The sequence below is a fragment of the Schistocerca cancellata genome, chromosome 8, assembly GCF_023864275.1.
Source record: "Schistocerca cancellata isolate TAMUIC-IGC-003103 chromosome 8, iqSchCanc2.1, whole genome shotgun sequence".
Classification (NCBI taxonomy): Eukaryota; Metazoa; Arthropoda; class Insecta; order Orthoptera; family Acrididae; genus Schistocerca; species Schistocerca cancellata.
The window spans coordinates 539913510-539941484 of NC_064633.1; the positions used below are offsets into that span (position 1 = coordinate 539913510).

Consider the following 27975-nt stretch of genomic DNA (forward strand, 5'->3'; position numbering starts at 1 on the left):
CCACACTCATTCTTACAGTGTCTTTTGGTGGTCACACAACAGTAGTGTGTTCCTTATAGCTTTGCTCAAACAATGTTGAACAATACACCCAGCTTTATGAATATTTTTTCTCTTGAAACATTGCTGATTCTGAGTGGCAACTGCTTGAGACAACTAATCACATTATGTAAAGGGCACTGTCACAAAAGTATGAAGAATGTGTTAGGCAAACTTCATGGAACAACAAAAACAGGCAAACTTCATGGAACAAGAAAAACAGACTGAATGGATAATAGAGTGTCTGCACAAAATTTCTATTTTGGCTAGGATGTATGATGATGGTAACTGTTTGTTTATGTCAGTCATAGCTGAAAAAAAGGTAAAATTGATCATAACTAATTACGGGCCATCTTCAAATCTGTTTCAGCCAGCAAAGTCTTTTTGATGTGCCTTTCAGGGACTTCGTACCTCTACTATCTGTCGAGTTGTTAGGTTTCCTTAGAAATTCCACCAGGACTTCCCATATCCATGTAAAGGGAGATATATACAAAATGAGCTAATACATCTTTCACTTTTATGATTTATAAATCTGAAGATGGCTTCTGATGGTTGAAATCTAATCTAGTAATCATTTATACCTTCTCAGAGCTATAACTGATATAAATAACTGCTTATCATAATCTTGGGCAGTCACAACATGGGTTTTATTGAACTGTTGTTTTACATGAGTTTTAAGTCAGAATGAGTCATATTTTGATTATGTGAATATTGTGATTGCATAGCTGTGGTGCAGTTGTCTGATGTTTGTGATTTCTACATGCTTTTACACAGAACTGAAGATTTTCACTGCTGAACGAAATTTACTTATCTGGACCTTTATCAACTAATTCAAGACTGAAAAGTAGTTTGGAATAATTACTAAGAACTCATTAACAGTATATGTATCTTTAAAATAAATTTAAAAAGAAAGATGATGAGACTTACCAAACAAAAGCGCTGGCAGGTCGATAGACACACAAACATGCACACAAAATTCTAGCTTTCGCAACCAACGGTTGCCTCGTCAGGAAAGAGGGAAGGAGAAGGAAAGACAAAAGGATATGGGTTTTAAGGGAGAGGGTAAGGAGTCATTCCAATCCCGGGAGCGGAAAGACTTACCTTAGGGGGAAAAAAGGACAGGTATACACTCGCGCACACACACACATATCCATCCGCATATACACAGACACAAGCAGACATTTGTAAAGGCAAAGAGTTTAGCCCAAACTCTTTGCCTTTACAAATGTCTGCTTGTGTCTGTGTATATGCGGATGGATATGTGTGTGTGTGCGCGAGTGTATACCTGTCCTTTTTTCCCCCTAAGGTAAGTCTTTCCGCTCCCGGGATTGGAATGACTCCTTACCCTCTCCCTTAAAACCCATATCCTTTTGTCTTTCCTTCTCCTTCCCTCTTTCCTGACGAGGCAACCGTTGGTTGCGAAAGCTAGAATTTTGTGTGCATGTTTGTGTGTCTATCGACCTGCCAGCGCTTTTGTTTGGTAAGTCTCATCATCTTTCTTCTTAAATATATTTTTCCCACGTGGAATGTTTCCCTCTATTATATTCATATCTTTAAAATAAAATACATATGCCCTCTGTCAGAGAAAGCTGTAAACTAATTCTGAGTCAGTGATTAAAAAAAAAAAAAAAAAAAAAAAAAAAAAAAAAAAAAAAAAAAAGGCATTAATCTGTAATGTCAGACAATGCAGCAGTCAAAACAAATTCAAAGATAATAAAAAAATAGCCAGTGGCACTGCAGCAGAAATATTTCTGCTGGGAGAATGAAACTGAAAATAATAATCTATGTGGGTGTAAGCAGCTCTTGTTGCACACCCTTCTTCGTATACACTCCCAACCCCTTCCAAACTGAAAAGTCAGTGGCAGATCCTAATCTAAAACTATTTTGGGAATAAACACCAATAGAATGCAAATAGCCCCCTGAAATTGGATGTTTTATCTCAGCAGCCTTTCAAAATGTCAGGGCATTATTTTTCACAATTTTTGGATGGAATAAGCAAGCTAGTCTCTTCAATATGACAGACTCCTTCATAAAGTTCTTCAAAATGGAAGTTTAATGTCACTAAGATTCTCTCAATAGTTTCTAGTGCATGTCACAACCTAACAACCCTTCTTTGCAATTATTGTACCTCCAGAACCATTTACTTCACATACATATGCAAATTCATTATGCAAAAAATGCCTCATGTCTTTTGCTTTCAGTCATGCAGCCACATCCACTGTAATGCTGCGTGTTAAGAAACAATATGCACTGTGCAGCAGTTCCTTTGGAAGTTCTCATAGGCACTTTACAATGGTGTCAACACAATGGAACTCACTGCACACTCAACAAAACATTACTTCCATGACCAATTCTGTTGTTCCCACCCCTTTCTGCCTTTTTCTTTTGTTGTCATACTTTCAAACTCATTTTTGATTTATCTACTTCCTTCCACACCCACACAAAATCCCTATCTATTTTTATTTGCTGTAGCTATTCAATCAAATACAGTAGCTGCCATCTCTCTAGCAATATTTTATTCATTTCTTCGGTTGGTTGTGTCCACTGACCCTGTGTTCTGCATTGTATTCTATCTTTGTAACTTCTGAAGTTCATAAAACATAGAATAAAATATTTGCTTTCAGAAACTTCTGCCATATCTCCGTGAACTATGTCCAAGAAATGTTTGTTTTTACAAGAATTCATTAACTAGGCAAAAACCTCATTGTAAGCTCCATAACAAAAAAGAATACATGTTTATAGTACAATCTGTCAACAAATAACATAATTTCAACAAACACATAGTAAAGTTAAATATTATGCAATTATTCAGTACAATTCCAAAATAATGAATCCTGAGTTTCAGCCCTCTATGAATGGTTTTAACCACAGTTTGAGATCTGTTTTAGTTCAACACTTCCAGCGAAATATACCGAATCATACTTGCACAATAAGTACAAGCAAAAACCTATGTTTCACTTACTATTAGTTTCAATGCAGCCATCAGATCAATAATCACGGTACATGTTTATAACAAGCAAACAGGGTATTGTACTGGCAAATGCTGACCATGAAATTGGGTTTCAAACTAAACATTCCACAAATGAGCAATACAATCTAGACAGTTGAAACCACCTGTAAGCTATGTAACCAATTTTCCAATGCACATTACATTAACTTCACTAAAAAATAATGTGAAAGACTTTTCAGGTTACTAATCCACACCATGTGCTGGGGACGATACAACTGAAATTTCAGTTTACCATCACCACCAAACAAAATAGTTTTCTCAATAATATTTGACCATGTATCATGTTTCATATTTATTTACATTTTGTCAATTATTGTACTGTACACGTTATCAATATGTACATGTAACTAGAAAATACTATAGAGGTACTTGGTATATCTTCAAAAGATATGCTGAGCATCTGGTGAATGATATTTCAGAATTATTTGCAGCTGCTCACATCTCCGCAATAAATAGAATATGTAAAAAGGGTTTAAAATCTCCTAGAAAACTATACCATTTAACACTGCCATGACAAGTCTCTCATTATTCACGCATCTTCATGTGGCAGCGTTCATTGTTAAGAGGTGCATTAATAAATACTGTAAAACAGTTATAACTCATTTCTAATGACGGAGAGAGTATCACAGCAGACACTACAAACAATTTAAGACAAGAAACAATCCAGAAAAACAAACAAAAAAATGAACTCATTAACTAGACACTTCTAAGTAAAAAATTAATTACTATTTACTATTCTGTACAATTCCTTCTTACAGCCTCCAAAGATTTTTTGTTCTTTAAGAACAAAATTATATACACCTGGAAATCAAATTAGAAATACATTACAGTTCCAAACAGTCATATAATGAACAACATCAAAAGAACTTCATGAAACAGAAGAACAGTATTTTTTAAAATGACATTCTGCTAATTTTGGTTGCATGGCAATATAGTTTATGAAGTGTGGAAAAATTCATAGTGAATGAGATATTAATACTTGACAGAAGTTTAACAATGACCTTCATAAACAACAATAATCTAAGTGACTAAAGATGTTGCCACTGTGTTGTAACAATATTAGTTGTAGACTCCAAGTGTCGAGTAATTTCTTCGTAGATACCATGACTCAACCACAACAATTGTAATTTTTTGTACCTCTCAGGGCACAATGTCAATGGGTTACCTCTTCGCAATCCCTGATCTGTCTCACCATACTGGTCTAAATAGGGTGGGGACATGAAACATCCTCGATTGGGACTGGCCAGTAACAAAATTTCACATTCACGTACACGAAGAAAAATACCGACTCCTGCACCACATTCGTGTGCATGATAAGTGCATGCACCAACTAATGTCTTATTCAGTTCAGTTTGACAGCAATAACTCTGCGAGCACAACATGTCACCACACACTAGGCACATAGTTGGATTACGAGAATCTTCACGGTCACTGTTCGGGCAAATGAAGAGTGAAACAGTGTTGATTAATTCACTGTAATCAACAGGCAAAGAAATAAGTTGGTTTACCGGCTGAGGAACTTTAACAAATGGATACTTTGATGCTCCAGACAGGTACTGCTGCACCTTCGGATGTTGACACCATCGCACAGCCAAGTCTCTGTTCACATCTCCACATACCAGTTCTGAAAGTGTAATGTTCAATCCAAGATAAGTGCACATATTATCAAAAGTGTCTCCACCAACCTCCAGCAATACCTGTGGAGCTGGAACGCCTGTCAAGAAGTGGTAAAACAGGACACAACAACGCAGAAATGGTATACATGCTTCCTGCACAAGTCTGCATACTGCCTTTACTTGAATATTAGTTTCTGATGCAATTCCAGCAGCTCTTCTGACATCCGTAATAAAACCAATGAGCTTTTCAGTTTCGTCTGGTTCACTCTCTACTTCCATGCTCATTTCAGTGCTTTCAAAATCATTGGTTAACAGTACTTTTACAATGTTACACAACAACATAAGTCGAAAAATATATAGCTCCTGCAAACCCCCAGTAGGAATAGGAACAGCACCATCAGTTAAAAACAAACTGGATAGTGACAACGTCAAAGGTAAAAGCACACCAAATGTATCCCAGTCAAGGATACACGGTTCATCATGTGGGCTTTCTAAAATTATTGTAAGTAATCTCAAAGCATGGCTGCTTATCATATCTGGAAACTTCCACGTCGTCCCAAGTACTGCTACAAGACGAATCAGACCTTCCAGGCAGTCTTGCTGTCTTGATGATAGATCACCAAGCAATGGCTTGCCAGTATCTCTGAGAAGACATTCCATAGCATGAACTGTGTATGCACAAGATTTCCATGCCATCAGAACAATCCTCGAATCACCATACTTAGGGTGTGAACCCAGACTTTTAGTGAAAGTGGCTTGTGCAAACAGTAATATGAATGTAGACAGATTTTCCGAAAACTCAGTCCTCAGGTTATTACGTGAAAACAGTGATGCAAATGCTTCCCCATCTTCCCCAAGTTCAACAACAACCTGGTGGATTGGGCACGTGTAGTAAAGTGATTCCATGACCTGTACATCCTCCTCTTCTTCCTCTCCACCTTCACCAGTTCCACCTCCACTGTCACTTGCTGAATCAGTTTGTTTTTTCTCCATACTTCTTAATGTCTTGCTAATCTTTTTCTTGTATTTTAAAGCAAGGTGCAAACCTGAGATCCATTTTTCAAATGATAAATTTGTCAAAGCAGCTTGTGAATTTGATATTAGAGATCCAACAGGAGGAACAAGTGGGCACGGTGTATTACTGAGACACTCACAAAGCGGGCACAGAAATTCCTGTTTCTCAATGTCAAAGCTTGCCGGCTGCCGGAGCCGATACGGTCGTCGCGACTCTTTGGCCAGGACATTCTCAAAGTATTTTTCCCAGCAATTACTGTGCATTACGTGACCACAAGTGCCAGTAAATGGAGCTGGCCCAATAGAAGCTGAGAGAAATAAAGGCTCAGACATTTTTTCCAGATATTCTTCAGACAGTCCCCTGTGAGTACAGAGTACTGTTGATTTTTGAACAAAAGCAGAAACAACAAGTGCTTGTCCACCAGCAGAAACTGTCTGATCTTCCTGACATAAAATGCAAGTATGTGTGCGGTCTGTTGTTGCCCGTGTTGTCTGTTTTGGTCCTAGGGCAATGGGCTGACATTCTGACTGTTCTGAAACATCCATGAACATTTCCACATTTTCTTTTTGTGAAGAGCTCTCTGCAAGAGCTGATTCAAATAACTTGGCATTTTCCTTCATAAAGTTCTTTTGCATTGCTGTCATCTGGGCCATTATTTTTGCCCTCTTCTGAGCTGCCATTTTTGCTCTCCATTCCTTTTCCTCATTTGCAGAATCTTCTGCCTGACCTACTCCTTCTTGATGCTGAGGTTGAGGTGCAGGTTGTACGTGACCAAGTTTGCGAGCTGCAGCAACTTGCCTATACTTTCCTAGTGTCCACTGTAGCAAATCTTTGTGCGCCTCAACTCTTGCACTACCACACAACTCTTCAATTAGGTTTTCAAGTCCCCACTTCTCTGCACGTTCAACAAATACCATATATTGGTAATGCTTCTGTTCTTCTTCGTGCAAAGCGTAACCTATGAGGTGAAGCACCTTGTGGAGCTGAGCTTCTGAAAAACTTCTTGCTCTAAGATTAATGCTACGTTCCAACACAGTTTTCATAATGTGCAGCATTACATCACATTGCAACAGATTTGCCATCATCATAAAAGCTTCACTGAGTGGTGGAAGAACAGGAGGAGGACAGCATTCCAACTCGCCAAGAGCTTTCCTCCTCTTCCTCTGGGCTTCTTCTGACTTTGACAATTCTTCTCTTGTATAGTGGTAAAAGAAAACATCATATTGATCATAATATTCAGGTTTCAGTTCATACACGCCTTTCCCTGTTCCCTGTGCAGGCTTTTTAAACACTGCAACTTGATCAATTACCCGTTCCATCCCAGTTTCATGGTTGACATCCTCAGGGAGAGTTTTGTTTAGCTCAGAGTGTGGCAGTGGTTTTATACACAGCTGTTGGATTATTTCTTTTTTTATTTTGTCATCTTCTGTAACTTTACCAACACCAGGTGTGTACCTTTCACTAACAATTGTTATAAGAAGACCAAGGAACTCTTCAACTAAATTTATTGTCTGCCTCATACTATCCTCCTCTGGGTTTCTGAGGATATTTGTTTCAAACTGAGGATTTGCCCAGTTTAAGAGATTGAATTTATTGAGCAAATGTATGAGGAATTCATTGCTTTCAATCAATGATGCTCCCACCTGTAACAATATGATATCCCTGTCTAACATCTCCGATCGGCACTTGACATTGTGGTAAAAATAAAGCTGATTCAAAAGAGAGTAACCATTGCGACGCCACATTCCAGCGTGCACTTGAGAAATCATTACCTGTGTTCTTAGTACTGGTTCAATAATTAGTTCTGGAGTTGGTTTAGGTATATTCTTGAATTCATTACTTCTAAATTCTAAACCAAATTTCTCCAAATGAAGGTGTAAGCCAGCTAAAAAACGAGATAATGGTAGATGTATAGAGACTGGCTGCTGAGATACATCATATATTAAACACGGTGCACTGTGATCGGCCAACTCCCGCACCTCTCCAACTTGAGAGGGATCGTGCAATTTTTTTAGAGTAGCTCTGTAGGCTTTTATCAGAACTGTTCTGTCTGTACCACACCATTCCAGAGCCAATGTTATTACATGCGCAAGTTTAATGTGGAGATTGAAAGCTGATTCCCATTCAGGTTCGTACTCCATATGCTGTCCAACTTGCCTGGTTATCTGGTCCATTCCTTGCATCATTGATAACAGATTAAGCAAGTACGTAACACCGTGAAGGAATCCCTTACGTAGCTCATCTGTCCATACAGTCGGCTTTGCACTCAGGAGATAACGCAAGTCATAAAGTATGAACTGGGCACGTTTGAAAGTACCATTTGATGAATTTCTTTCAAATTCTAGTTTCCCTGCTTTATTGCATTTACGGTTGCATTCCGATATAAAAGCATTCAACAGGATATACAGAACATCTTCCTCTGCTATGAGATAATGAGCCAATGTAGGGACTGTAAAAACCTGCACTGACATAGAGGCAATAGAAAATGCGTGATCGTGATCATCTCGCATGAAGTCTTTGAGGACAACGTTGTATGTCTTCGTGAAGAGTTTAGCAAATGCCTTTTTGCTCTCATACTCCATCAGGAGTCCAGAAATAATAAGACGGTGCCAGTGAGTGCGTGCAGATTTCCACAAATGGGAATCTCTGACCAAAATACCCTCTATTATTGAAGATTCCTGATGGTCAAGCTCTAGTGCTACCTCACTGAAAACCACACGGAAGCCTTCCCCATAGCCAAGAATTTTTTGTAACCACTCTAAAAGCTCCATTGCAAATACTTGATGAGCAATTACATGAGCATGCACAACAAGTACTTTCAAAGGTCTGTTTCCATGGCGTGCAGTAAAACGCTCAATTTCTGCTTTCAGTTCTTTGCAATGTGGAAAAGTGGAACACTTCACAACAGCACGACCTTCTCTGTCTATATTCGTCACATAATCTATAGCATCTTTCTGTGAACATTTGATAACTCTCGACAAAGTAGTAATCACTTGTTCGAAGGTGTGAGTCTCATCATTATAGAGAACAGTGCAGTGAGTGTCAGTATCAAAGAGACCTAATGTTCCTTCTTCTGATTCCTTAATGCTCAGATCTGAAGGCACTCTCAGATGTTCCACAGTCAACAATTGATATGCATATTTGAGAACAGCACTGAAAGTTGCACGTACTCTTTCTGCCATATCCTCTGGTAAGCACTTGACAGGTTCTTGCCCTGCTTGAGAACCGGCAGCATGTATATCACAGAAAGGTTCACTTTTCCAGGCTTCCGTATCTCCACAGTCACAGCATCCACCACCACCAGAGGTTCCCATCTTATACTTGTGGTTACGATGAGCTGACTGCTTAAAGCAGTCAACACAGAGAACACATGTTGAGTCCATACCACACTCTCTGCAGCTGTATGTTGGCTCACCTATTTTGAAGACTCTACCACATACAGTTGATCGATTTGCTGTCTGTGTTAGTGCACTAAAAACTTCTTGAGGGTCCCCATTGCAGATGAATCTTTCTAGAGGCTGAAATAAAATTTCTTGGGCCTTTGCTTCATCATAGTTGAAGTCCAAACAATTTCCCTTAGGATCTGGACTATATATCCTCGGCACGTATATACGCCAGTGTTCTTTAAAGTGAGCACAGGACAATATGCCCTTTTCAAGCTTTTCTGTCCATACTTCTACACATTTACTGGCAGAATCAGGAAACTCATCTAGTACTGGTTGCTCCATGTCAATATCTGGGAGAGAGAATTCCTCACAGTCCATTTCTGTAAAATGAAAATAAAACAACTCTTTAATATCTCTCTCTCTAGCCAACAATAAAAATATTAATAAAGCTCATTGTCAACAAATGATGACAGCTATTTTAAGTCGAATGGATACAAGAGAAAATCTTGAGATAAAAATAAAAACAAAAACAATGTATCACAAAAACTAACATTCCTACACAGTACAGATTTGTGTTGTGACTGACAATGACACTCATAAAAAAAAAAAGGTTCTAAATACCATGTTATCTAACCTTAACTTCCTTCTCAAAGAGCCAAAAAGAACAAGTATTTTCCTCCACATTGCATATGCAAATGTCCGATCTCTGGCTGCTCATCATAATGAGTTCCATTGTATATTTCAAGACAGACATCAATGTAGTACTTGTGTTGAGACCTGGCTCAAATCAAGTATTACTCCAAGTACAGTAAATATACACAGCTACCTCTTTCTGAGACATGGCAGATGTAACAGATGAGAAAGCGGAGCAGGGACATATGTACACTCTGATTTATCACCCACTGTGCTACACACATCCAACAATAATGAAGGTAAACAAGTGGAACACATGTTCATAAAGGTCAATTCCTTTAACAGAAAGTGCCTGATGTGTGTCCTCTACAAACCTTCTAAAGTAGGTGGGTTTGCTTTCTATGAAACTGCTCTTTCAAGTCTTGACATATGATCATATAATTAATTATAGCTGATGTCACTAACACAAATTTTCTATAAAAAGTCCTTCCACTGCAAAATTTATGCAAGTGCTTCTTTCCAATGTGTCATTACTTCATCTTGCTCCTACCCATCATACGATCAGTAGTCACACACTCAAATATATTAGCAACAAAACCTCCAGATTAATTTGTACCTCTCAAATATCTCCACATGACATAATTTTCATGACGGTACTCACTTGAATGTCCCAGAAGGAAACCACAACTGACTACATACTGAGACTTCAAATATATTAATTTATCTGAACTTAAAACAGAGGAGCAAGAAATAGTTTGGGAGTTGTCTTGTATTCACTTTCTGACATAAATCCTAATCTTCATGGATTTACTAACAAACTTACTCAACTATGACAAATACGTTCCCTTCATGACTGGAAAAGTAAGAAGGAAACACCCTGGCTAACTGAAGAACTAAAACAACGTGTGAATCTCAGATGCTGTATAACAAACAGTGCCCCATGCCTGAAAATCATACTGCTTGAAACAGAAGTGGGGTAGAGTCAGTCAAGCTGTGAGAAATGCAAAACTCAAGAATGCCCATTATTAACCGTCAACAGAAAAGACTAGCTGCCCTACAGAAAAATCTGTATGGTCTTGGTATAGGCAAAGTAAAAGCTGCAGCTGACTTAATTGTCCCAGATGGAGAACTGAACCAGTATTTCTCATTATCTATAACCACAAACAAAACAGAGACTCATGGATTATGTCTAAATGATGAATCATATTACTGACCCACTATAATGAATATCTTAACTACAAGTGTTTCTCCCGAGTCCTGGAAACTGGGACTAGTTAAGCCACTACCTAAAAAGAACATTACCACAGCACCCTCTAATTACTGACCTATTTGCATTCTTCCTGCACTGTACACAGCCTTAGAATATAAAATCCACAACCAGCTGATTAACTAACCACAAACAACCTACGGAGACGAATACCAATCAGGTTTCTGTACACATCACAGCACATCTTCTGCCTTAATAAATGTAATACATGACCTAAAGCTTCCATGGATGCAGAAGAGGCAACTATCATGTGCTTCTTAGACTTCAGCCAAGCCTTTGGCATTATTGATGACTTCAACAGTTCACTTGCCAAACTTAGCAGCCTCCATTTCTTGCCAAATGTAGTGCAATGATTTCACTCATACCCAATGTCTCGCCAGCAAAACATCATGTCAGGCACCACAAAGTCACAATTGAGAAAGGTAGTATCACACATCCCAAGGGTTTTTTGTTATGTCCTTCAGGAGACCAGTGAAGGATAGGTCCTAATCAGATCAGGTTAAATAAATACACTTTTAGCAGTATGCATGCACCTGATTTTCATTAATATGTAACTTAAGCCACTACCTTTGTTTCACACTTTAATGCATAATGATACAGTTAGTTTTTAGAATTAGAAGGATACAATTAGATATAAAACTAAAAGGAAGAAAGAAAATATGCTATAGAGTCAAAATGCAGACCATAGCAATTGTAAAAATAAACAGCCATAGTGACAGTCTAAAGAAAATCTTTAAAACCAGGAAGATCATATTGATTCAACAGCAGAACCACCTGGTGCAACATTAAATACATATATCGGAACCTTCACCCTTTTATATAGTAACACATAAGAATGTGAAACATATTAAAGACTGAAAACTCAACAACCAGTAATTCCAATGATAAAAGAAGGAATAGTAGAAAGAACACCAACAAGGGCTTCATTATGTGTACAACTCATTCCCCACTATTTATAACAATATTTCTTTAAAACACAGCCCACCAAAGAGTACAGAGTGTCATTTTTTGCCAACTAGGACACAAAAAATTGAAATTGCTTGGAAAAAAAAGGGAGTGACATTTGTCATGCTAGTGGCTTTCCTCATTCATGGCTCTTATCATCACTACAATGTTTCCCCATTTGCTCTGCTTATACATTTGCCAAACTGCTTTACAAGCCCAAAAAGCCGCTATGCAGCATTCAATCTCACAATGTACTTAGTAGAACAGATAATGGTGGGAGTGACTTTCCATGCTATAAAGTCTCTGTAAAGAAACCTCAAATTAAGCAGTGACTACAGTACAACAGGTCTAAAACACAGCACATGGCTATAGACAGATAAATGCTAAAAGAAACACGTTCGACTGACAAAAGTTTTGTGCACAAAGCCTTCAATTACAACTGTAACAGGACCTTATCAAAACATTTCTCAAAAAACCCTAACAAATATTCATTATATGTAAAGACAGTCTGTGGCACCAAAGTTCATGTCCAGAGACTCATAGATGACAGGAACAGAAATTGAGGGTAGCAAAGCAAAAGCAGAGGTATTCAACTCTATTTTCAAATGTTCTGCAGTTGGATGGTCAAGACTGCAGTTTTTCAAGTTTTGTGGGGGCCATTCTGTGAGTACACAGTTGGTTACTTGTCACACCCACATAGAATGCTGCACAGAAATTGCAGCAGAGCTGATACAAAACACAGGTGCTTTAACATTTGGCTCTGCTTCTTACAGTGCAGGGCTGTGAGTGGACTGCAGTAGGGTAGTGGGTGCGCGTATGGGACAGGTCTTGCACGTGGGTCAATCATAAGGGAGTGACCCACAGGCTGCAGGGTTGGGATAGGGATGGAAAAGGATATTCTGTAGGTTGGGTGGGCAAGGGCAACAGAAGACTGGGTGATGTGGGTGCGATATCCCTCATCTCAGGACAGGGCAAGAGGGTACTCAAAGCCCTGCACTAGGAAGTGGCTGAGCCAAAAGGCCAGGGTGATAGTGGTCAGCAGCTGGTTAACAGGTTTACTGGTGTCACAGGAGGAGATGGCATGGGAGATCTGTTTCTGAATAAGCTGGGTCAGATACTGCCTGTCATTAAAAGCTCTGGTAAGGTTTTCAGTGTTTTCGACAGCTTCCACATTCCAGTGCAGGTGTGGCATCCCCTGGTGGAAGGTTCTTGCAGTAGGGTAGATGACACCCCAAGAGGCCAGTTTTAATGCTACGCCAATTAGGTGGGCTAACATGTGTCACACATTATTTCAGAAAGAAGATGTGTATTTGCAGTTCTGCTAGGGCAAAGGACGGGTTCTGGAACTGGAAGAAGCAGAATGAGCGGAGATTCATGGTTGGACAGTTGGGAAGCAAAAGGAGTGACAGACAAAAGGTAAAAAAATGGTTAAAAAAGTTGATAAGTAAGAAGGTAAAAATTTATGGTTGATGTGTTATAACAGAAATAAATGGTAGGTACTGTAGTGTGACCCATGAATGATGGTGGTCCACACAGGTCAAGCCACCGACGGGGATTGCAGTGTTGCCAATTCCAAGAGACAGTTGGGTAAGCAGGAAGAAAGCATGCAGCCTGCAGATTACATCGCTTGCTAACCATCACTATCAGCGATGACAATTCCCAACAAATGGAATAAAAAATCATTACAAAAACTTGCTATGGTCAAATTTAATGTCCACACTGGCTATGACATTCACAGCAGCATGCTCAAAACACTACTAAACACTCATCATCCATCGGAGAATGCACGATGGAGTGCAGAACGAGGTTAAATTTGACTACCATCATTCATGACTAACTATATGTAGAAAACAATATGGGAAGGTTACAGCACAAATCAGGAAATATTTCAAAGAAACAGGAGTTAGTGGGTCATAAATAAATAAGTTTGATCACAAATTGACAAGCGTGATGATTAATAGACACAGACGATGATACAATGTGATAGTAAAAATGTGCAACTGGCTAACCGTCAAGTTGGGCAGCCACATGGAATTACCTAGGACCAAGAAAGAGCCAACCACTCTGATCCAAACCCCCCTCCCTCCACCCATTCAATCTACCCTCCAACCCCCACAAATTCTTTCCTAGCTTGGAATTTAGATAAGACTGACTTTTCTTCTGCAGATTGCAGTGGAGAGGATGGCAGTTTCTCAACGAGAACTTCTACCACCTTATTGATGTTTGTGGCTATTTCGAGAACTTAAGACTCCTTTAACTCTAAAACTGTAATCAAATAAGCAATTGGGTTCATAAGATGTATCATTTTCTCAACTCTCTTCCATCATCCAGAACTCTCCTCTATTTCAGGCTGCAGGTAGGATGGCACCTTTTTGTTTACAACTAAGGTTTGTAAGCCAAGTTTATTTGGTTGCAAACTTTCCAAACAAAAAGTATGGCTCCCCCACCCTCTCTTTCCTGGAAACTTCAGTGAAATCATATCTTTGAATTCTTTGCACCTGAGATTTCATTGAACACTGTGGCTGTGTTTTTCTGTTTTGACAACCTCTACTGCATTTGCCATGGAAGTTTTGATTGTCTGATAGCCTAAAATATCTGAGCACAATAGGTTTAATAGTTGACCTATGCACCCAAGTGGAACAATATTAGGGGATTTTGTCCTTAACTGGATTCAATGCAGCATCTTGAGCATTGATTCTTTGTTATCAAATCTTTTTTATGTTAGTGTTCTCATTTTATCTTCACAGCAGGGTAGTAATACAAGAATATTCACTGAAAACAGTTTAACATTAAAGAATACATTTATCATCAAGAAACAAATGCCAGCTGTGTAATACATTCAGTAATTTTTTTCAATAATAATCAGAGATTTGACACAGATTATAAAGTGTGTAACATTACAAAACCATGACCAAAGGACAATTTTTTCTTCCGATACGCTGTGTGTGTGTGTGTGTGTGTGTGTGTGTGTTTGTTTTTGTCCGGCCCACATCACTACCCTTAGCTAAACACATCCTGACCCAAAGTTATTTCACATTCAAAGACCAACTCTGTAAACAAATTCGTGGTACTGTCATGGATACTTATTTATCGGTCATCTGAAGGAATCCTTCATATACAGTCGGTACTGTCATGGATACTTATTTATCGGCCATCTGAAGGACTCCTTCATATACAGTCAACACCAAAAACCCCTAGTCAGGTTCTGGCCATTGATGACATTTCCATGATCTGGACTCGAGGCAGGGACAATCTTTGCCCTTTCTTCCACAACCTAGTCCCAGATCTGGTCTTTCTCATCTCATCGAGCCATGTTCCTGGTCTCTCTCATCTCATCGAGCCATGTTCCTAGATGTCAATCTCCACCTCTCAGACAGTTCCATAAATACATCTGCTCATATCAAGCACACCAATTACCAACAGTACCTCCACTTTCACAGCTCACACTCATTGCATGCCAAAAAGTCTCTTACTTACAGCCTTGCCATGCGTGAACGCTGCATCTTCAGTGGAAAGTAGGCACTGTCACAATATACCGATAACCTTAACAGTGCTTTTAATGACAGACAGTATGCTATCCACCTCATCCACAAACAGATCTGTGCCATCTCCTCCACAGATACCAGCAAACCTGTTTAACAGACACTGTCCCGTATCACCCTGACCTTGAAAAGCTCAACAATTTCCTTCACCGGAGCTTCAATTACCTCTCATCCTGCCCTGAGATGAGGGATTTTTCCCTATCCCAATCCTTCTCCCACTCCTGCACATTACGGACAATTTCTCTGAGGTGGACCCAGGTGCAAGTTCTGCCCCACCCACCACCTCCGACGGCAGTTCTATCATAATCATTTCCTACCTGATAAAAGGCAATGCTATAGGTGAAAGCAGTCATGTTATATATTAGCTCTTCTGCAATTACTGTGCAACATTCTAGGTGGATATGACAAGTAAACAACTGCACTTGCATGAATGAACAGTTTCAAACTGTGGCAAACTGCAAACTTGACCATCCAGTTGCCAAATGTGCAGCACACCACACTACAAATGACTTCAATAGTCACTTCACTATATGAGCCATTTGGACACACCCTTGAAGCACTACTTTCTCTGAACTATACAGACAGGAACAGTCTCTCCACTATATCCTGCACTCTCTCACTCCTCCTGGCCTAAAGCTCTGCTAACCTGCTTCCCACATTCCTATAGTAACTTTTTCCTTCCCTCTTCTGCCCCCGCCATTCTTTCCACATCCCAATCATGTACTGCATGTTCCTACCACTCTTCACTCCCCATTTCCCCCCCGGCAGACATACTGTAGCAAAATGGGGCAGAGGGGTGACATTGTGATCAGCAAGTCAAGTGAAGATTGAGGGTGCGTGGTTCAGTGCACACCCCGAGGCGTCAGTCATGCAGTGTTATCCATAATAAAATTTAATGCTCAAGCACAGCTTATAATGGTATAAATGTCTTCAGAACTATAGGCACACATGCCACAATGGACTGCTGATGCCTGTCAATGAGTTGTGACATCTTAAGTGCTGGTCAGTGCCACGGACACATGCTGTTGTGATGAGGCCTAGGCCCTGGTCACCCACCAGAGATCAACTAAGACTGCAGCAGATGCTCAGAATTGACCAGAAAGCTATGCAGACACACCTAACCTAGTCAGTGCAAAATTAGATGCTTGCAGATCATCCTTGAAGACCTATCAGCGAAGGAGGGCTGGCTGCTCACCATCTTCACATCCACGATATCCCAGTAGGCAGTAGTGGCTGACAACAGCTGTGGTATGCATCAGTTGGCTGCTCCTCTGTGTTGAAGTCAACAAGCAAGTACCAGGATGACCATGATCAATCAGCATGTCATTTCACTGAAACTCAACAGCCTGTTATTCTACATGGTTCTAGCAAGAAGGACGGAATGGTAGACAGAATGTGTTCTTGAGGTCCAAAAGCCTCTCTAATGGGTCGGGCCTGTGTCCATGACATAATGGCTCTGGTTGCATGAGCACATTTGTCCTCATTTATTGGACTCATCAGCACTCTGCCTCGCCATGGTAATTTCAATAATACTTCTGGATCACTGACCTAAGGTCTTCCTGTCTATGTTTGGCTTCATGATGGCACTTTATCGGTGAAGTTACATGGTACTGTCCGCCATCGTGGTCTCGCGGTAGCGTTCTCACTTCCCGAGCACGGGGTCCCGGGTTCGATTCCCGGCGGGGTCAGGGATTTTTCCTGCCTCGAGATGACTGGGTGTTGTTGTGTCGTCTTCATGATCATCTTTCATCCCCATTACGGTCGGAGGAAGGCAACGGCAAACCACCTCCATTAGGACCTTGCCTAGTAAGACAGTGCAGGTCTCCCGCATCGTTCCCCTATGCTCTGTAAAGAAGCATGGGACTTCATTTCCATTTTTTTACATGGTACTGCCTCACAGTGCCTTGTTAAGTAGCACAACGGTGCTTTTGTTTCTGTATGCCCTGTTCTGAGGTCTGTTGCACGTCAGTGGTAAGTCATGTTGACAAAACAATTGATGCACCTGCCCAGTGCTAACTTAGCTCTGTTCCGAGCTTGCCCATTAGAACTTTAACAAAATTTTAAGCTTGCCAAATAAAATTATTCTGCTGTGCAACATTCCTCCAGTATTTCAAAAAATTCATACAAAATTTTGCATCTGCTTATCCTCTACACTACTTCACAGATCTCCTTACATAAATGTACAACGTGAAAAGCTTTGTTGCTCGTGGGAGCTGACTCACAGGAATTGTTTCCTAATTCTGTATTATCATTCTAAAAGTTTTGTTTGCTAAGCCCATTTGTATAATCATGTTCCTTTATCCTTATTTCCTTTTCTTACAAGTTATACTAATTTACAATTCCCTTACTCTATGATTCTCGATTTGTGCTAGGTAACCATTCAACAAGTATCGTCCTTGTTGGGTCGCAAGTCTGGAGGATGAATACTTTTGAGACAAAAGTACACAAATTTCTAACAGTAACATGGCAAAACTATTGGCCGTAATGCTTACAGGTACCACATTTTGGTGTTGGTTCTCGTGGTACTGTTGACTACGTAGCAACATTTGCCCCATGGAAATTTTGTTTTGCTAAGATGCTATCAGTGCATCAGTGCTATCAGTGCAAAAGTATCCAGACACCTGGCTGAAAATGACTTACAAGTTTGTGGCGCCCTTCATCGGTAATGCTGGAATTCAATATGGTGTTGGCCCACCCTTAGCCTTGATGACTGCTTCCATTCTTGCAGGCTTATGTTCAATCACGTGCTGGGAGGTTTCTTTGGGAATGGCAGCCAATTATTCACGGACTGCTGCACTGAGGAGAGGTACCAATGTCAGCTGGTGAGGCCTGGCATGAAGTCGGCATTCCAAAACATCCCAAAGGTGTTCTATGGGATTTAGGTCAGGACTCTGTGCAGGCCGGTCCATTACAGGGATGTTATTGTCGTGTAACCACTCCGCCACATGACATCAAAGGGGCACAGCATTTTTTTTATGAACAGGTGCTCGATCGTGTTGAAAGATGCAATCACCATCCCCGTATTGCTCTTCAACAGTGGGAAGCAAGAAGGTGCTTAAAACATCAATTTAGGCCTGTGCTGTGACAATGCCACACAAAACAACAAGGGGTTCACACCCTGTCCATGAAAAACACGACCTCAACATAACACCACCACCTCCAAATTTTACTGTTTGCACTACACACACTGTCAGATGACGTTCACTGGACTTTCGCCATACTCACACATGGAGAGAAGCTGAAAGAAATACAAGACTTTGTCTACTTGGGAAGCAGAATAACATCAGATGGTCGTAGTAGGAAAGATGTAATAAGTAGAATAAATCAGGCAAAGATTGCATTCTATAAAAGGAGAGGAATCCTCACATCAAATATGATAAGTCTGTCGTTAAGGAAGCGGTTAATAAAGACCTTTGTTGGGAGTGTGCTTCTCTACGGCAGCGAAACCTGGACACTTGGAGAGGACGAAAGAAGAAGGATTGAAGAATTCGAAATGTGGTGTCTGCAAAGGACGTTAAAAATTCCATGGACGGCCAGGATGACAAATGAAGAAGTCCTGCAGAGAGCGGAAGAAGTTCCAGTTCTTTGGAAGACTGTCAAGAAGAGGAGAGATATATGGATGGGACACATTCTGAGACATGAAAGTCTTCTCCACACTATAACGGAAGGCCTTGTGGAGGGCAAAAGGGCAAGAGGCAGACCTAGAAGAAAGTACATAAGCCAGATAATGCAGGACCTAGGATGCGGAAGTTTCACGGAATTGAAGAGGCTGGCCGACAATCGCACTGAATGGAGAGCTGCTGCAAATCAATCTTAGGATTGGCAACTTAAGAAGACACCCTGCCATCGGATCGCCACATTGTGTACCGTGATTCATCACTCCACACAATGTTTTTCCACTGTTCAATCATCCAATGTTTACACTCCTTACACCAAGCAAAGCATCGTTTGGCATTTACCAGCGTGATGTGTGGCTTATGAGCAGCCACTCGACCATGAAATCCAAGTTTTCTCTCCTTCTGCCAGTCATAGTACTTGCAGTGGATCCTGATGCAGTTTGGAATTCCTGTTTGATGGTCCAGATAGATGTCTGCCTATTACACATTACGACCCTCTTCAACCATTGGCAGTCTCTGTCAGTCAACAGAGGTGGTCATCAGCCTGTACGCTTTTGTGCTGTACATGTCCCTTCACATTTCCACTTCACTATCACATCGGAAACAGTGGACCTAGGGATGTTTAGGACAAACAATCACCTGACCACATTCAAAGTCCGTGAGTTCTTAACCAATTCACAGTCTGGTCGTAACTTAGGAATCATGACATCAAAGGGGCACAGCATTTTTTTCTACTGTACAAAGTTGAAAACTGTACCGGTATGCACTTAGTACACACAAACTATGTAATTCAAATATTTATCCCAGTCTGTATGACTACTGATAACATAAAAACTCAACATTTTAGAGATTGTCTTGTGCACTTGTTCTGTTCTGCCATGAGTTTTGTATGGAATGAATACGACATAACCGTTTCATCAAGTCTGACGTAAAATTTATATCCTGATCTGTAACTAAGGTATCAGGTACTGCAAATTTAAGTACCCAGTTTTTACAAAAGCCTGGGCTACTGTACTAGCCTGTTGATCAGAAATTGCCACTTTTTTAAGAATCTAAAAGAAATTATCTTCTCTGTACATATTTATTTCTGGTGGGTACCCTATTAATAGGTCCTACAATATCAAGTCCAACCAATTAACTTTTGCCCTTTTGCCAAGGGCATTTAGAACTGAAACTTTACTGCTTAGCTTTTCCGCATTTCTGTGCTTCTTGCCTGGTGTGTGGACCACCTTTTAATTAAACTCAGTGCCTATCTTGTTAATCAACTCGACAGGTCTTTTAGCCAACAACCATTTTAATGAAGTGTGATTTGTGCCAAGCCTAAACTTCCATCCGTATAAATAGCAATGAAAGTACACTATCCCATACATCTCTGGTAACATCATCTTTTCCATGGTGGAGTAGATAGGCTCAACTTTGTTTAGTTGCCTTTACAATTAGCCCTCCTGGTTGTTCCTGCCCACCAATTTTATGGCTCAAAATACAACCAACCGCCTATTGCTGGCATCACAGGAGAGGATAAATCCCTTTCCAAAATCAGGAAAGACTAGTATCAGATCACAAACTAATGCTGCCTTCAATGCCTCAAACACTGTTTGACATTTGGCCAACCAGTGGAATTTCACGCCCTTCCTCAACAACAATTCAAGGGTTCCAAGACCTGTGAAAATTCTTCATGAATTTGCATTAATAACTGCATAAACCCAGGAATGACTGTTGCAGTTTTGTTGTTTGTGGCGCTGCAAAGTTCCTGATTAGCTCTGTTAGGTGGGATTGGTTTGAACACCTTTTCACTAGTCACATGTCCAAGCTAGTTTACTTGTGTGTATGCTAAATGGCACTTGTCTACGCTAAGTATCAGATGTGCAGATCGCAGCCTCCTGAATACATTTTCCAAGCACTTCACATGCTCTGGCATACCCTTTGAAAAAGATGATAATATCCAAATATAACATGAAAAATTTTGGCTTTAACCCATGTAGATCTTCATCCAATAATCTTTGAAATATAGTTGGCACATTTTTCAGCCCAAAAGGCTTTTGTGTACACTGGTAATGTCCCCATTGGATCGTGAAAGCAGTCTTTGGTCTATCCTGTGGGACTACCTCCAGCATGTGTTTCCTGTTTCTCAGATCCACTGTTGTAAAATACTGGCACTGGCCTAGGTTGTGTAATGTTTCTGCAAAATTGTGAATCAGATATGTATCTACCATGGTCGTTGCATTTGGGTAGTGATAATTGCAACAGAATTTATATTTCCTGGCATCATCTGTTGACTTTTGGCACGATGAAACCATCTACATCCCATCCCATGGACTATCACTGTACTCTATAGCACGTTTCGCTAAATGTTAATTATGGGTTGGAAGATGTCTCACTATGCAGTACGGCTTCCTATAAACTGGCGCATTGTTGCCTGTAGGTATATGGTATTGAATAACTGGTGTTGTTAGTGAAAGATCCTTTGCGTTAAATAAATCCACAAACCATAGTAACAAAACTTCCATTACCTGCTCATCATTGCCATGAAAGTGACTTAATTTTGCTCATAATGCTGCTGCATTGATGGCTTGCTTGCAGCTCTGGTCCATCACTTTACCTAATAACATCCTTCTCATCTAATACCTCCATTTCAGCCATCATTAGGCCCTTCAACAGATTAACCAAGTCCCCACATCGAAGTTATCCAGGCTTACAGGAACCATAAACTCATACCAAGCAATATATTTTATCTTACTTTTGATTTTCCTTTAGTGGCTCTACCACAAGTAATGCTTCTTGTGGCAAATCAGTATCAACAGAAACCCACGTTAACTTCACCATGCCTGCTGGTACTTTAACCATGACTGCTGCAAAAGATCAGTTTTGGCATGATGTCTGCTGAGACAATCTAGCCCAAGAATTGCTAAATTACCCTTCACCTATGTATGGTAACCATATATTCCTGGAAGTCCCTAGTTCCAATACTAACCCTGAGCTGCATCATACCCTATGACTCTACAGTGTTATGAGCCACTCCATGCAATTTGTAGTGTGGAGGATCTTGTCTCCTCTTGCTTACAAGATCCTGACCAACAACTAACATGTGCATATCTGTGTCCACCAAAAATTTATGTCCCTTGCCTTTTACACAGCCTGACAAGCAGCATTCCATCTGTGCACCTATTTGTGCAGTGTCCTAGCCTATTGGGAATCCTTTCCGATGGTAGAAGTATTTAACAGCTGCTTCTGTTGCCGCTGCTTTTCCTTCCTTTTCTTCCCATAATCCTGTGCACTTAAAGTATTCAGGTGGCCGAGACTGCTTCAACATGTGACCTTTATGTCCACTTATAATATTTCCCTTCTACAGAAAAAACGTCGTGGTCAATATGTGTTCTAGTTGCAATGTGAACTCCCTCTAGTTGCATTGCAGCACTAAGAGCCACAATTAGATACCTAGAATTTTCCATTACCACTCTACATGACATCTCTGCTGGCATACCATTTAGAGAAATGTCCAATGCTCTATTTTCGGCTTACAGCAAGACTCTGCCTCCAAAACTTTGTGTCAGGTGTTATGTTTGCACACTAATGCTCAGGATCCTATCCCAAACTGTTTCTACACCACCTTATGTTTCTGTGCTAATGTACTTAATTTTTCCTGGATAAACAGTGTGTTTTTCTGCTTTTGATAACATCCCTGTAACCACCAGCTAATGCTGGAATGTCTCTGCCTTACTGAGAACTTTGTGGTATAATATGTATGTCTTTTCTTTGGCTGCCAAACATAAATTACTACATGGAGAGTAATCTCATTTGACCAACCACTCACTGAAAGGTGTTGTTAATGAAGCTGCTGAAGGATCAAAAGAAGGGGTCTATTGTTTTTGCTTCCTCAGGCCCTGACTAACTGCTGAATTGCAGCTCGTAAAGCTTCTACCTGCCAACATGATTATGCCTTTCCCTGCTGTTGCTGGATATTCAACCCTGAAAATACCTTACCTGCTCCATCAAAGCTGCAATAGTCTCATCGTTGGTAACAGAATTGTGTCTGGCACTTTGTATAATTTCCTTCTGATGATTACAACAAAAACAACAAAACAGAAAAACTGTACCACCAACACACACAATAACAACTCGCAAATCTTTCCAACATATCACCACCCAATGAGATTCAAAACAACCTTTTAAGCCTATGTCCAAATACCTTACAAGCATCACACGTAAATAACACAGCCATTGTACATGGTAGCATCTGCCCACAAAGGTTACAGAACTTAAATAAGTTTCCCAACACTTCCTTTAAACACTGGCAGATCAACAGGCTTTTCTGATATAACAGTGTGCTACTGATGTTTCTGCGAACTGATATGGACAAAAGCAAAAACACAGAAACAAACTCCAAAGGCCTTCAAAGGAAGAAAAATACCACTCATCATAACACACTGCACTGGTACTGCTAAATGGTGCTGTAGATGTAGCTCCACTACCACCGAAGTGCTGAGGTGACAGCCAATTCTGACACCAGTTCCAGAATATCAGTACATGAGAGAACCATTTTAGATACTAGTTGTTGCGACACACGGCAGTGGTGTGTCGTGATCATGAAGCCAGATGACGAGTGAGGGTGAATGGTCCAATGCATGTCTGGAGGAATCAGTGATACATTGTTACCTCAAATAGCAATTTTTCATGGAGCAGAGTTTATAAAGATATAAATGTCTTCAGAGTGGCAGGTGCACATGCCATGATGGAATGCTAATGCCTTGTCAACAAGTTGTGGTGTTGCCACCACAGTTCAGTGCCATGATCACATGCTGTGCTGGTGATGGTAGCAGAACATGGAAGGTGTGTCCCACCCAGATGTACTGCAATGACCCAGGGCAGCTACCACCTTAACGCCCTCGAAGACAGCCTGTCGTGTGCTCAGGTGGAGATTGCCAATTGTGATCCAGGATGCCCATTGTTATGAGGACTAGACCCCATTTATCCACCACAGAGATTTGATCAAGACTGCAGCAGATGCTCCCAAGTTGGCCAGGACGCTGTGTTGACACATCTCACATGGATGGTGCAAAGATGTCTGCTCTTGCAGATCATCCGCTAAGATCCAATGGTGGAGGAGCAGTGGCTGCTCACCAGGCTTCCCATCCATGATGTCCTATTAGACAGCAGCGGCACACAACAGCTGGTACGCATCAGTTGGCTGCCCCTCGGTGTTTGAAGTCAGCATGCAAGTATCAGGATTGCCATCGATCAGCATTTAGTGGTTTTACTAAAACTCAAAAAGACTGTCATGCTCTCTGGTTTTAGCAACACAGACAGAATGACAGCATGACATAATGTGTTCATGAGCTCCAAAAGCCTCTCTATGTAACAAGTTAAGCATGTGTCTATGACTTAGTGGCTCTGGTTGTATGAACACATTTGTTCCCATTTATCGGACCTGTCAGTATTCCACGCATCACTGGCAATTTCAATAATGCTTCTGGGTCACTGAGCTCAGTTCTTTCAGTTTTTATAGTGGTGTTAGTTAGCGAAGTTACACGGTGTTACCTCACAGTGCCTTGTTAAGTTACACAGCAGTGTTTGCGTTTCTGTCTGCCCTGTTCCAAGGTCTGTTGCATCAGTGGTATGCTGTGTTGACGTAACGACTAACTTACTCTGTTCTGAGCTCACCCATTAGAACTTCAATAAAAGTTTAAGCCTGCCTGGTAAGATCCCCACCACCACCTTTTCACCCTTCTATTTTTCCATTCTCCCTCTTCACCTCCCAGCAAGTCTCCTTCCTCCCCCCACTCCTTCTACCTCTTACATGGTTTACTTTCTGAATTCCTTTCTTCTTGTTGTCAGTCACTGTTTCATCAGTCAAAATACCTGTCTCTCACCATCCCACTACCCCCTCCTCACCTTGTGCTTCCTTCCCCACCCCTTTCCTTTCACCTCCATCTACTCAGGTAACTGCCTTCAATAATTGACAATCAAGGCAGTCTTGCTGTGGTCGCAGGGATGTGTGAATGTGTGTACTTTTGCTGAAGGAAGGGCAAGAGCTCGAAAGCTAATGTAAATGTTGAGTGTTTCTATGCACCACACTTTATGTATAATTACGTCCAGTAAAATGACTAAAACATCTATGAGTTACAACTGGCAAGAAGGGTGTTTCTGAAGAAGAGAAATTTGTTAACATTGAGTACAGATTTAAGTGTCAGGAAGTCTTTCCTAAAAGTATTTGTATTGAGTATAGTCATGTATGGAAGTGAAACACAAATGATAAACAGTTAAGAGAAGAAGAGAATAGAAGCTTTGGAATGTGGTGCTACAAAAGAATGGTGAAGATTAAATGGGTAGATCATGTAACAAATGAGGAGGTAGTGAACAAAATTGGGGAAAAAAGAAATTTACTAGAAGAAGGGATCGGTTGGTATGACACATTCTGAGACATCAAGGGATGAGCAATTTAGTACTGTAGGGAAGGGTGTGGGGGAGGGGGACTTAGAGGGAGACCAAGAGATAAATTCAGTAAGCAGATTCAGAAGGTTGTAGATTACAGTAGTTAGTCAGAGATGAAGAGGCTTGCATAGGATATAGCAGCATGAAGAGCTGCATCAAGCCATTCTTCAGACTGAAGACCACAACGACAGCAACTGGAATTCGACCAAGTCATATAAATATCTGGGAGTAATAATTTGTACGGACATGAAATGCAATGATCATTTAAGCTCAATCATATTTAAAGTAGGTGCAAGACTTCACTTCATGGGTTGGATAGTAAGAAAATGCAAGCATTCTACCAAGAAGGTTGCTAACAAAACAAATGTGCGAGCCATCCTACATTATTGCTCTTGGGTCTGTAATGAATGCCAAATGCGACTAACCGTGGATAATAAACATAAAGGAGAAAAAAGGCAGCACAAATGATCACAGGTTTCATCGACATATGAGGGAGCCTGATGCAAATGCTGAAAAACCTGAATTGATAGATACTCAACAACACACGCAAGCTATTACATGAAAGTCTACTTAAAATGTGTACGGAAAAAGCTTAAAATGAGCAATCTAGGAATATACGACAACCCACTACATATTGCGCTCTTAGAGATTGCAAATACTAGAGTAGACTAATTACAGCACGCACAGAGGTGTTGCGATAGTAATTCTCCCTACATTCTATATGTGAATGGAACAGGAAGAAGCCCTAATGAACGGTGCAATGGAGGTACCCTCCGCTGTGCATACAGTAGTATATAGAGCTAAATTACACCTAATGATGTCAGATGTCGGCTTTGACCCATGTCTTAATGATGGTGTGGTGTGTCACGTAATATACATTCAGAGAGAGAAACAAAAAATGACAATGCTATTTTGTCTTTTATACTAATTTTTTTCGGGCTGTAGGTTGTGGTGACACACTGATCTGTAGCACAGACCAGTGTCTGGGTTAGGTAGTATGGTGAAAAATGTGATATCATGAGAATAACTATAATTCTTATTATAGTACTTATTTTATGGATACTGAATTTTTGTGAGTAGTTTATGTGCACCATTTTGGCATTATGGATCAAAGCAGATGTGTGGTATTGCCTGGTTCAACACTTTCTAGAAAAGGGAGAGCACACAAACAAAACAGCCTTTTTGATCCATGCTTACAGCATGGAATACGAGGAAGTGGAAACAGTGCATCAAATAATATAAGATTAAAACCACTGTGTGTGTGTGTTTTCTGCCTATATGTGCCTTAGTCACTATAATATAAAAATACAAATAAATACAAGCTAATTGTTACATTAGAGTAAGCCAACTTTCCATATATTACAAAACAAGTACACCATACTTGAGGTGGTCAAATGGAACCACACAATAACTACAGCAATCAAATCTTAGATACAAATGATACACATCTCTTTAAGTGTTTTACCTTTGAGCATGACACTGGTTTTCAGCGGATTTAAATACTGTCAAAGCAGCATATCAGACGTAACAAAAACCTTAAATATATATGTCTGAATGAATCAACTTGAGTATTTCCGATTTTCAGCAAGTACAAATTTTATGTAATTGGTCATGCCAAACTATTTTGCAAAGAGTGAGAAACGTACTGCAAATTCCGATATTTTTCCTCATAAGGCTGTTTACCTGATAAAAGCAGTCTGCATGAAAAATCAAGCAGGGCACACGATTTAATTGTGTTTACTAACAGCGACGTTTATAACTACTTAACGTACACGAGATGACAGTAAAAAGATGTAAATTTTTTATCACAAAATATGCCCCATTCCTCCCATACGTATTAAGTTTTTGACATGTCACTCTGCCAACGGGAGTGAGTAACCTCTCATCTGCATTGCTCTTTATTTTGTAAACAGAGGAATCTTAATAGCTATCAGAACACAGATTACACATTAAATAATTGTCAACGCGACTTTTACTTTCTTTGCAATCAACGGCAGTCAGTTCAACATATGCCATAATTAACTAGCGCGTTATCCGAAATTCACAAATACAACATCCACTGTGACATTGTTGACATTAAATCAATACGCAATTTCAATAGCAATTAATGTCGTTATTAGTATCAAATTATAAATAAACACTCAACTGACGAATAAGTTTCAGCTACGCTGTATTCGTTTTTTACTTACCCAGTCTGTCTAGTTAAATCATCAACATCAAACTGTAATAAATATTCTTGATACTGACTGCCACTTATTTATTTACTCCGTCAAAAATTATGATAGTACATGTTTTCTTATGAACGACGCACAATAGAGTATGAGTTGACATTTGCTAACTCTTCAGCTGACATGGAAGCAATCTGCGGTTAAAAAACAAGCGATGTCAGTGTGACTAAATATAAATTTCTCATGGTCGTCCCTTGAACCTTGACATATTCGTGTTTAATGACAGCGAATTTACACATGTTACATTTAAC

At 40.2% G+C, this 27975-nt stretch overlaps 1 protein-coding gene across 1 annotated transcript; it reads right to left on the bottom strand.

Annotated features, from left to right (window-relative positions):
- Nucleotides 1–1232: 1232 nt before the first annotated feature.
- Nucleotides 1233–27868, bottom strand: LOC126094556 (E3 ubiquitin-protein ligase UBR2). The gene is made up of 2 exons (XM_049908990.1): nucleotides 27686–27868; nucleotides 1233–9443 (listed from the first exon to the last, which is right to left on the bottom strand). Exon 2 carries the CDS (start codon nucleotides 9439–9441, stop codon nucleotides 4075–4077), a length of 5367 nt encoding a protein of 1788 aa, XP_049764947.1. The 5' UTR covers nucleotides 9442–9443; nucleotides 27686–27868; the 3' UTR covers nucleotides 1233–4074.
- Between the last annotated feature and the right edge of the window lie 107 nt (nucleotides 27869–27975).

What these genes read in the sequence shown, in the direction of transcription:
- LOC126094556 (XM_049908990.1), bottom strand. Translation starts at nt 9,441, where the DNA reads ATGGACTGTGAGGAATTCTCTCTCCCAGATATTGACATGGAGCAACCA.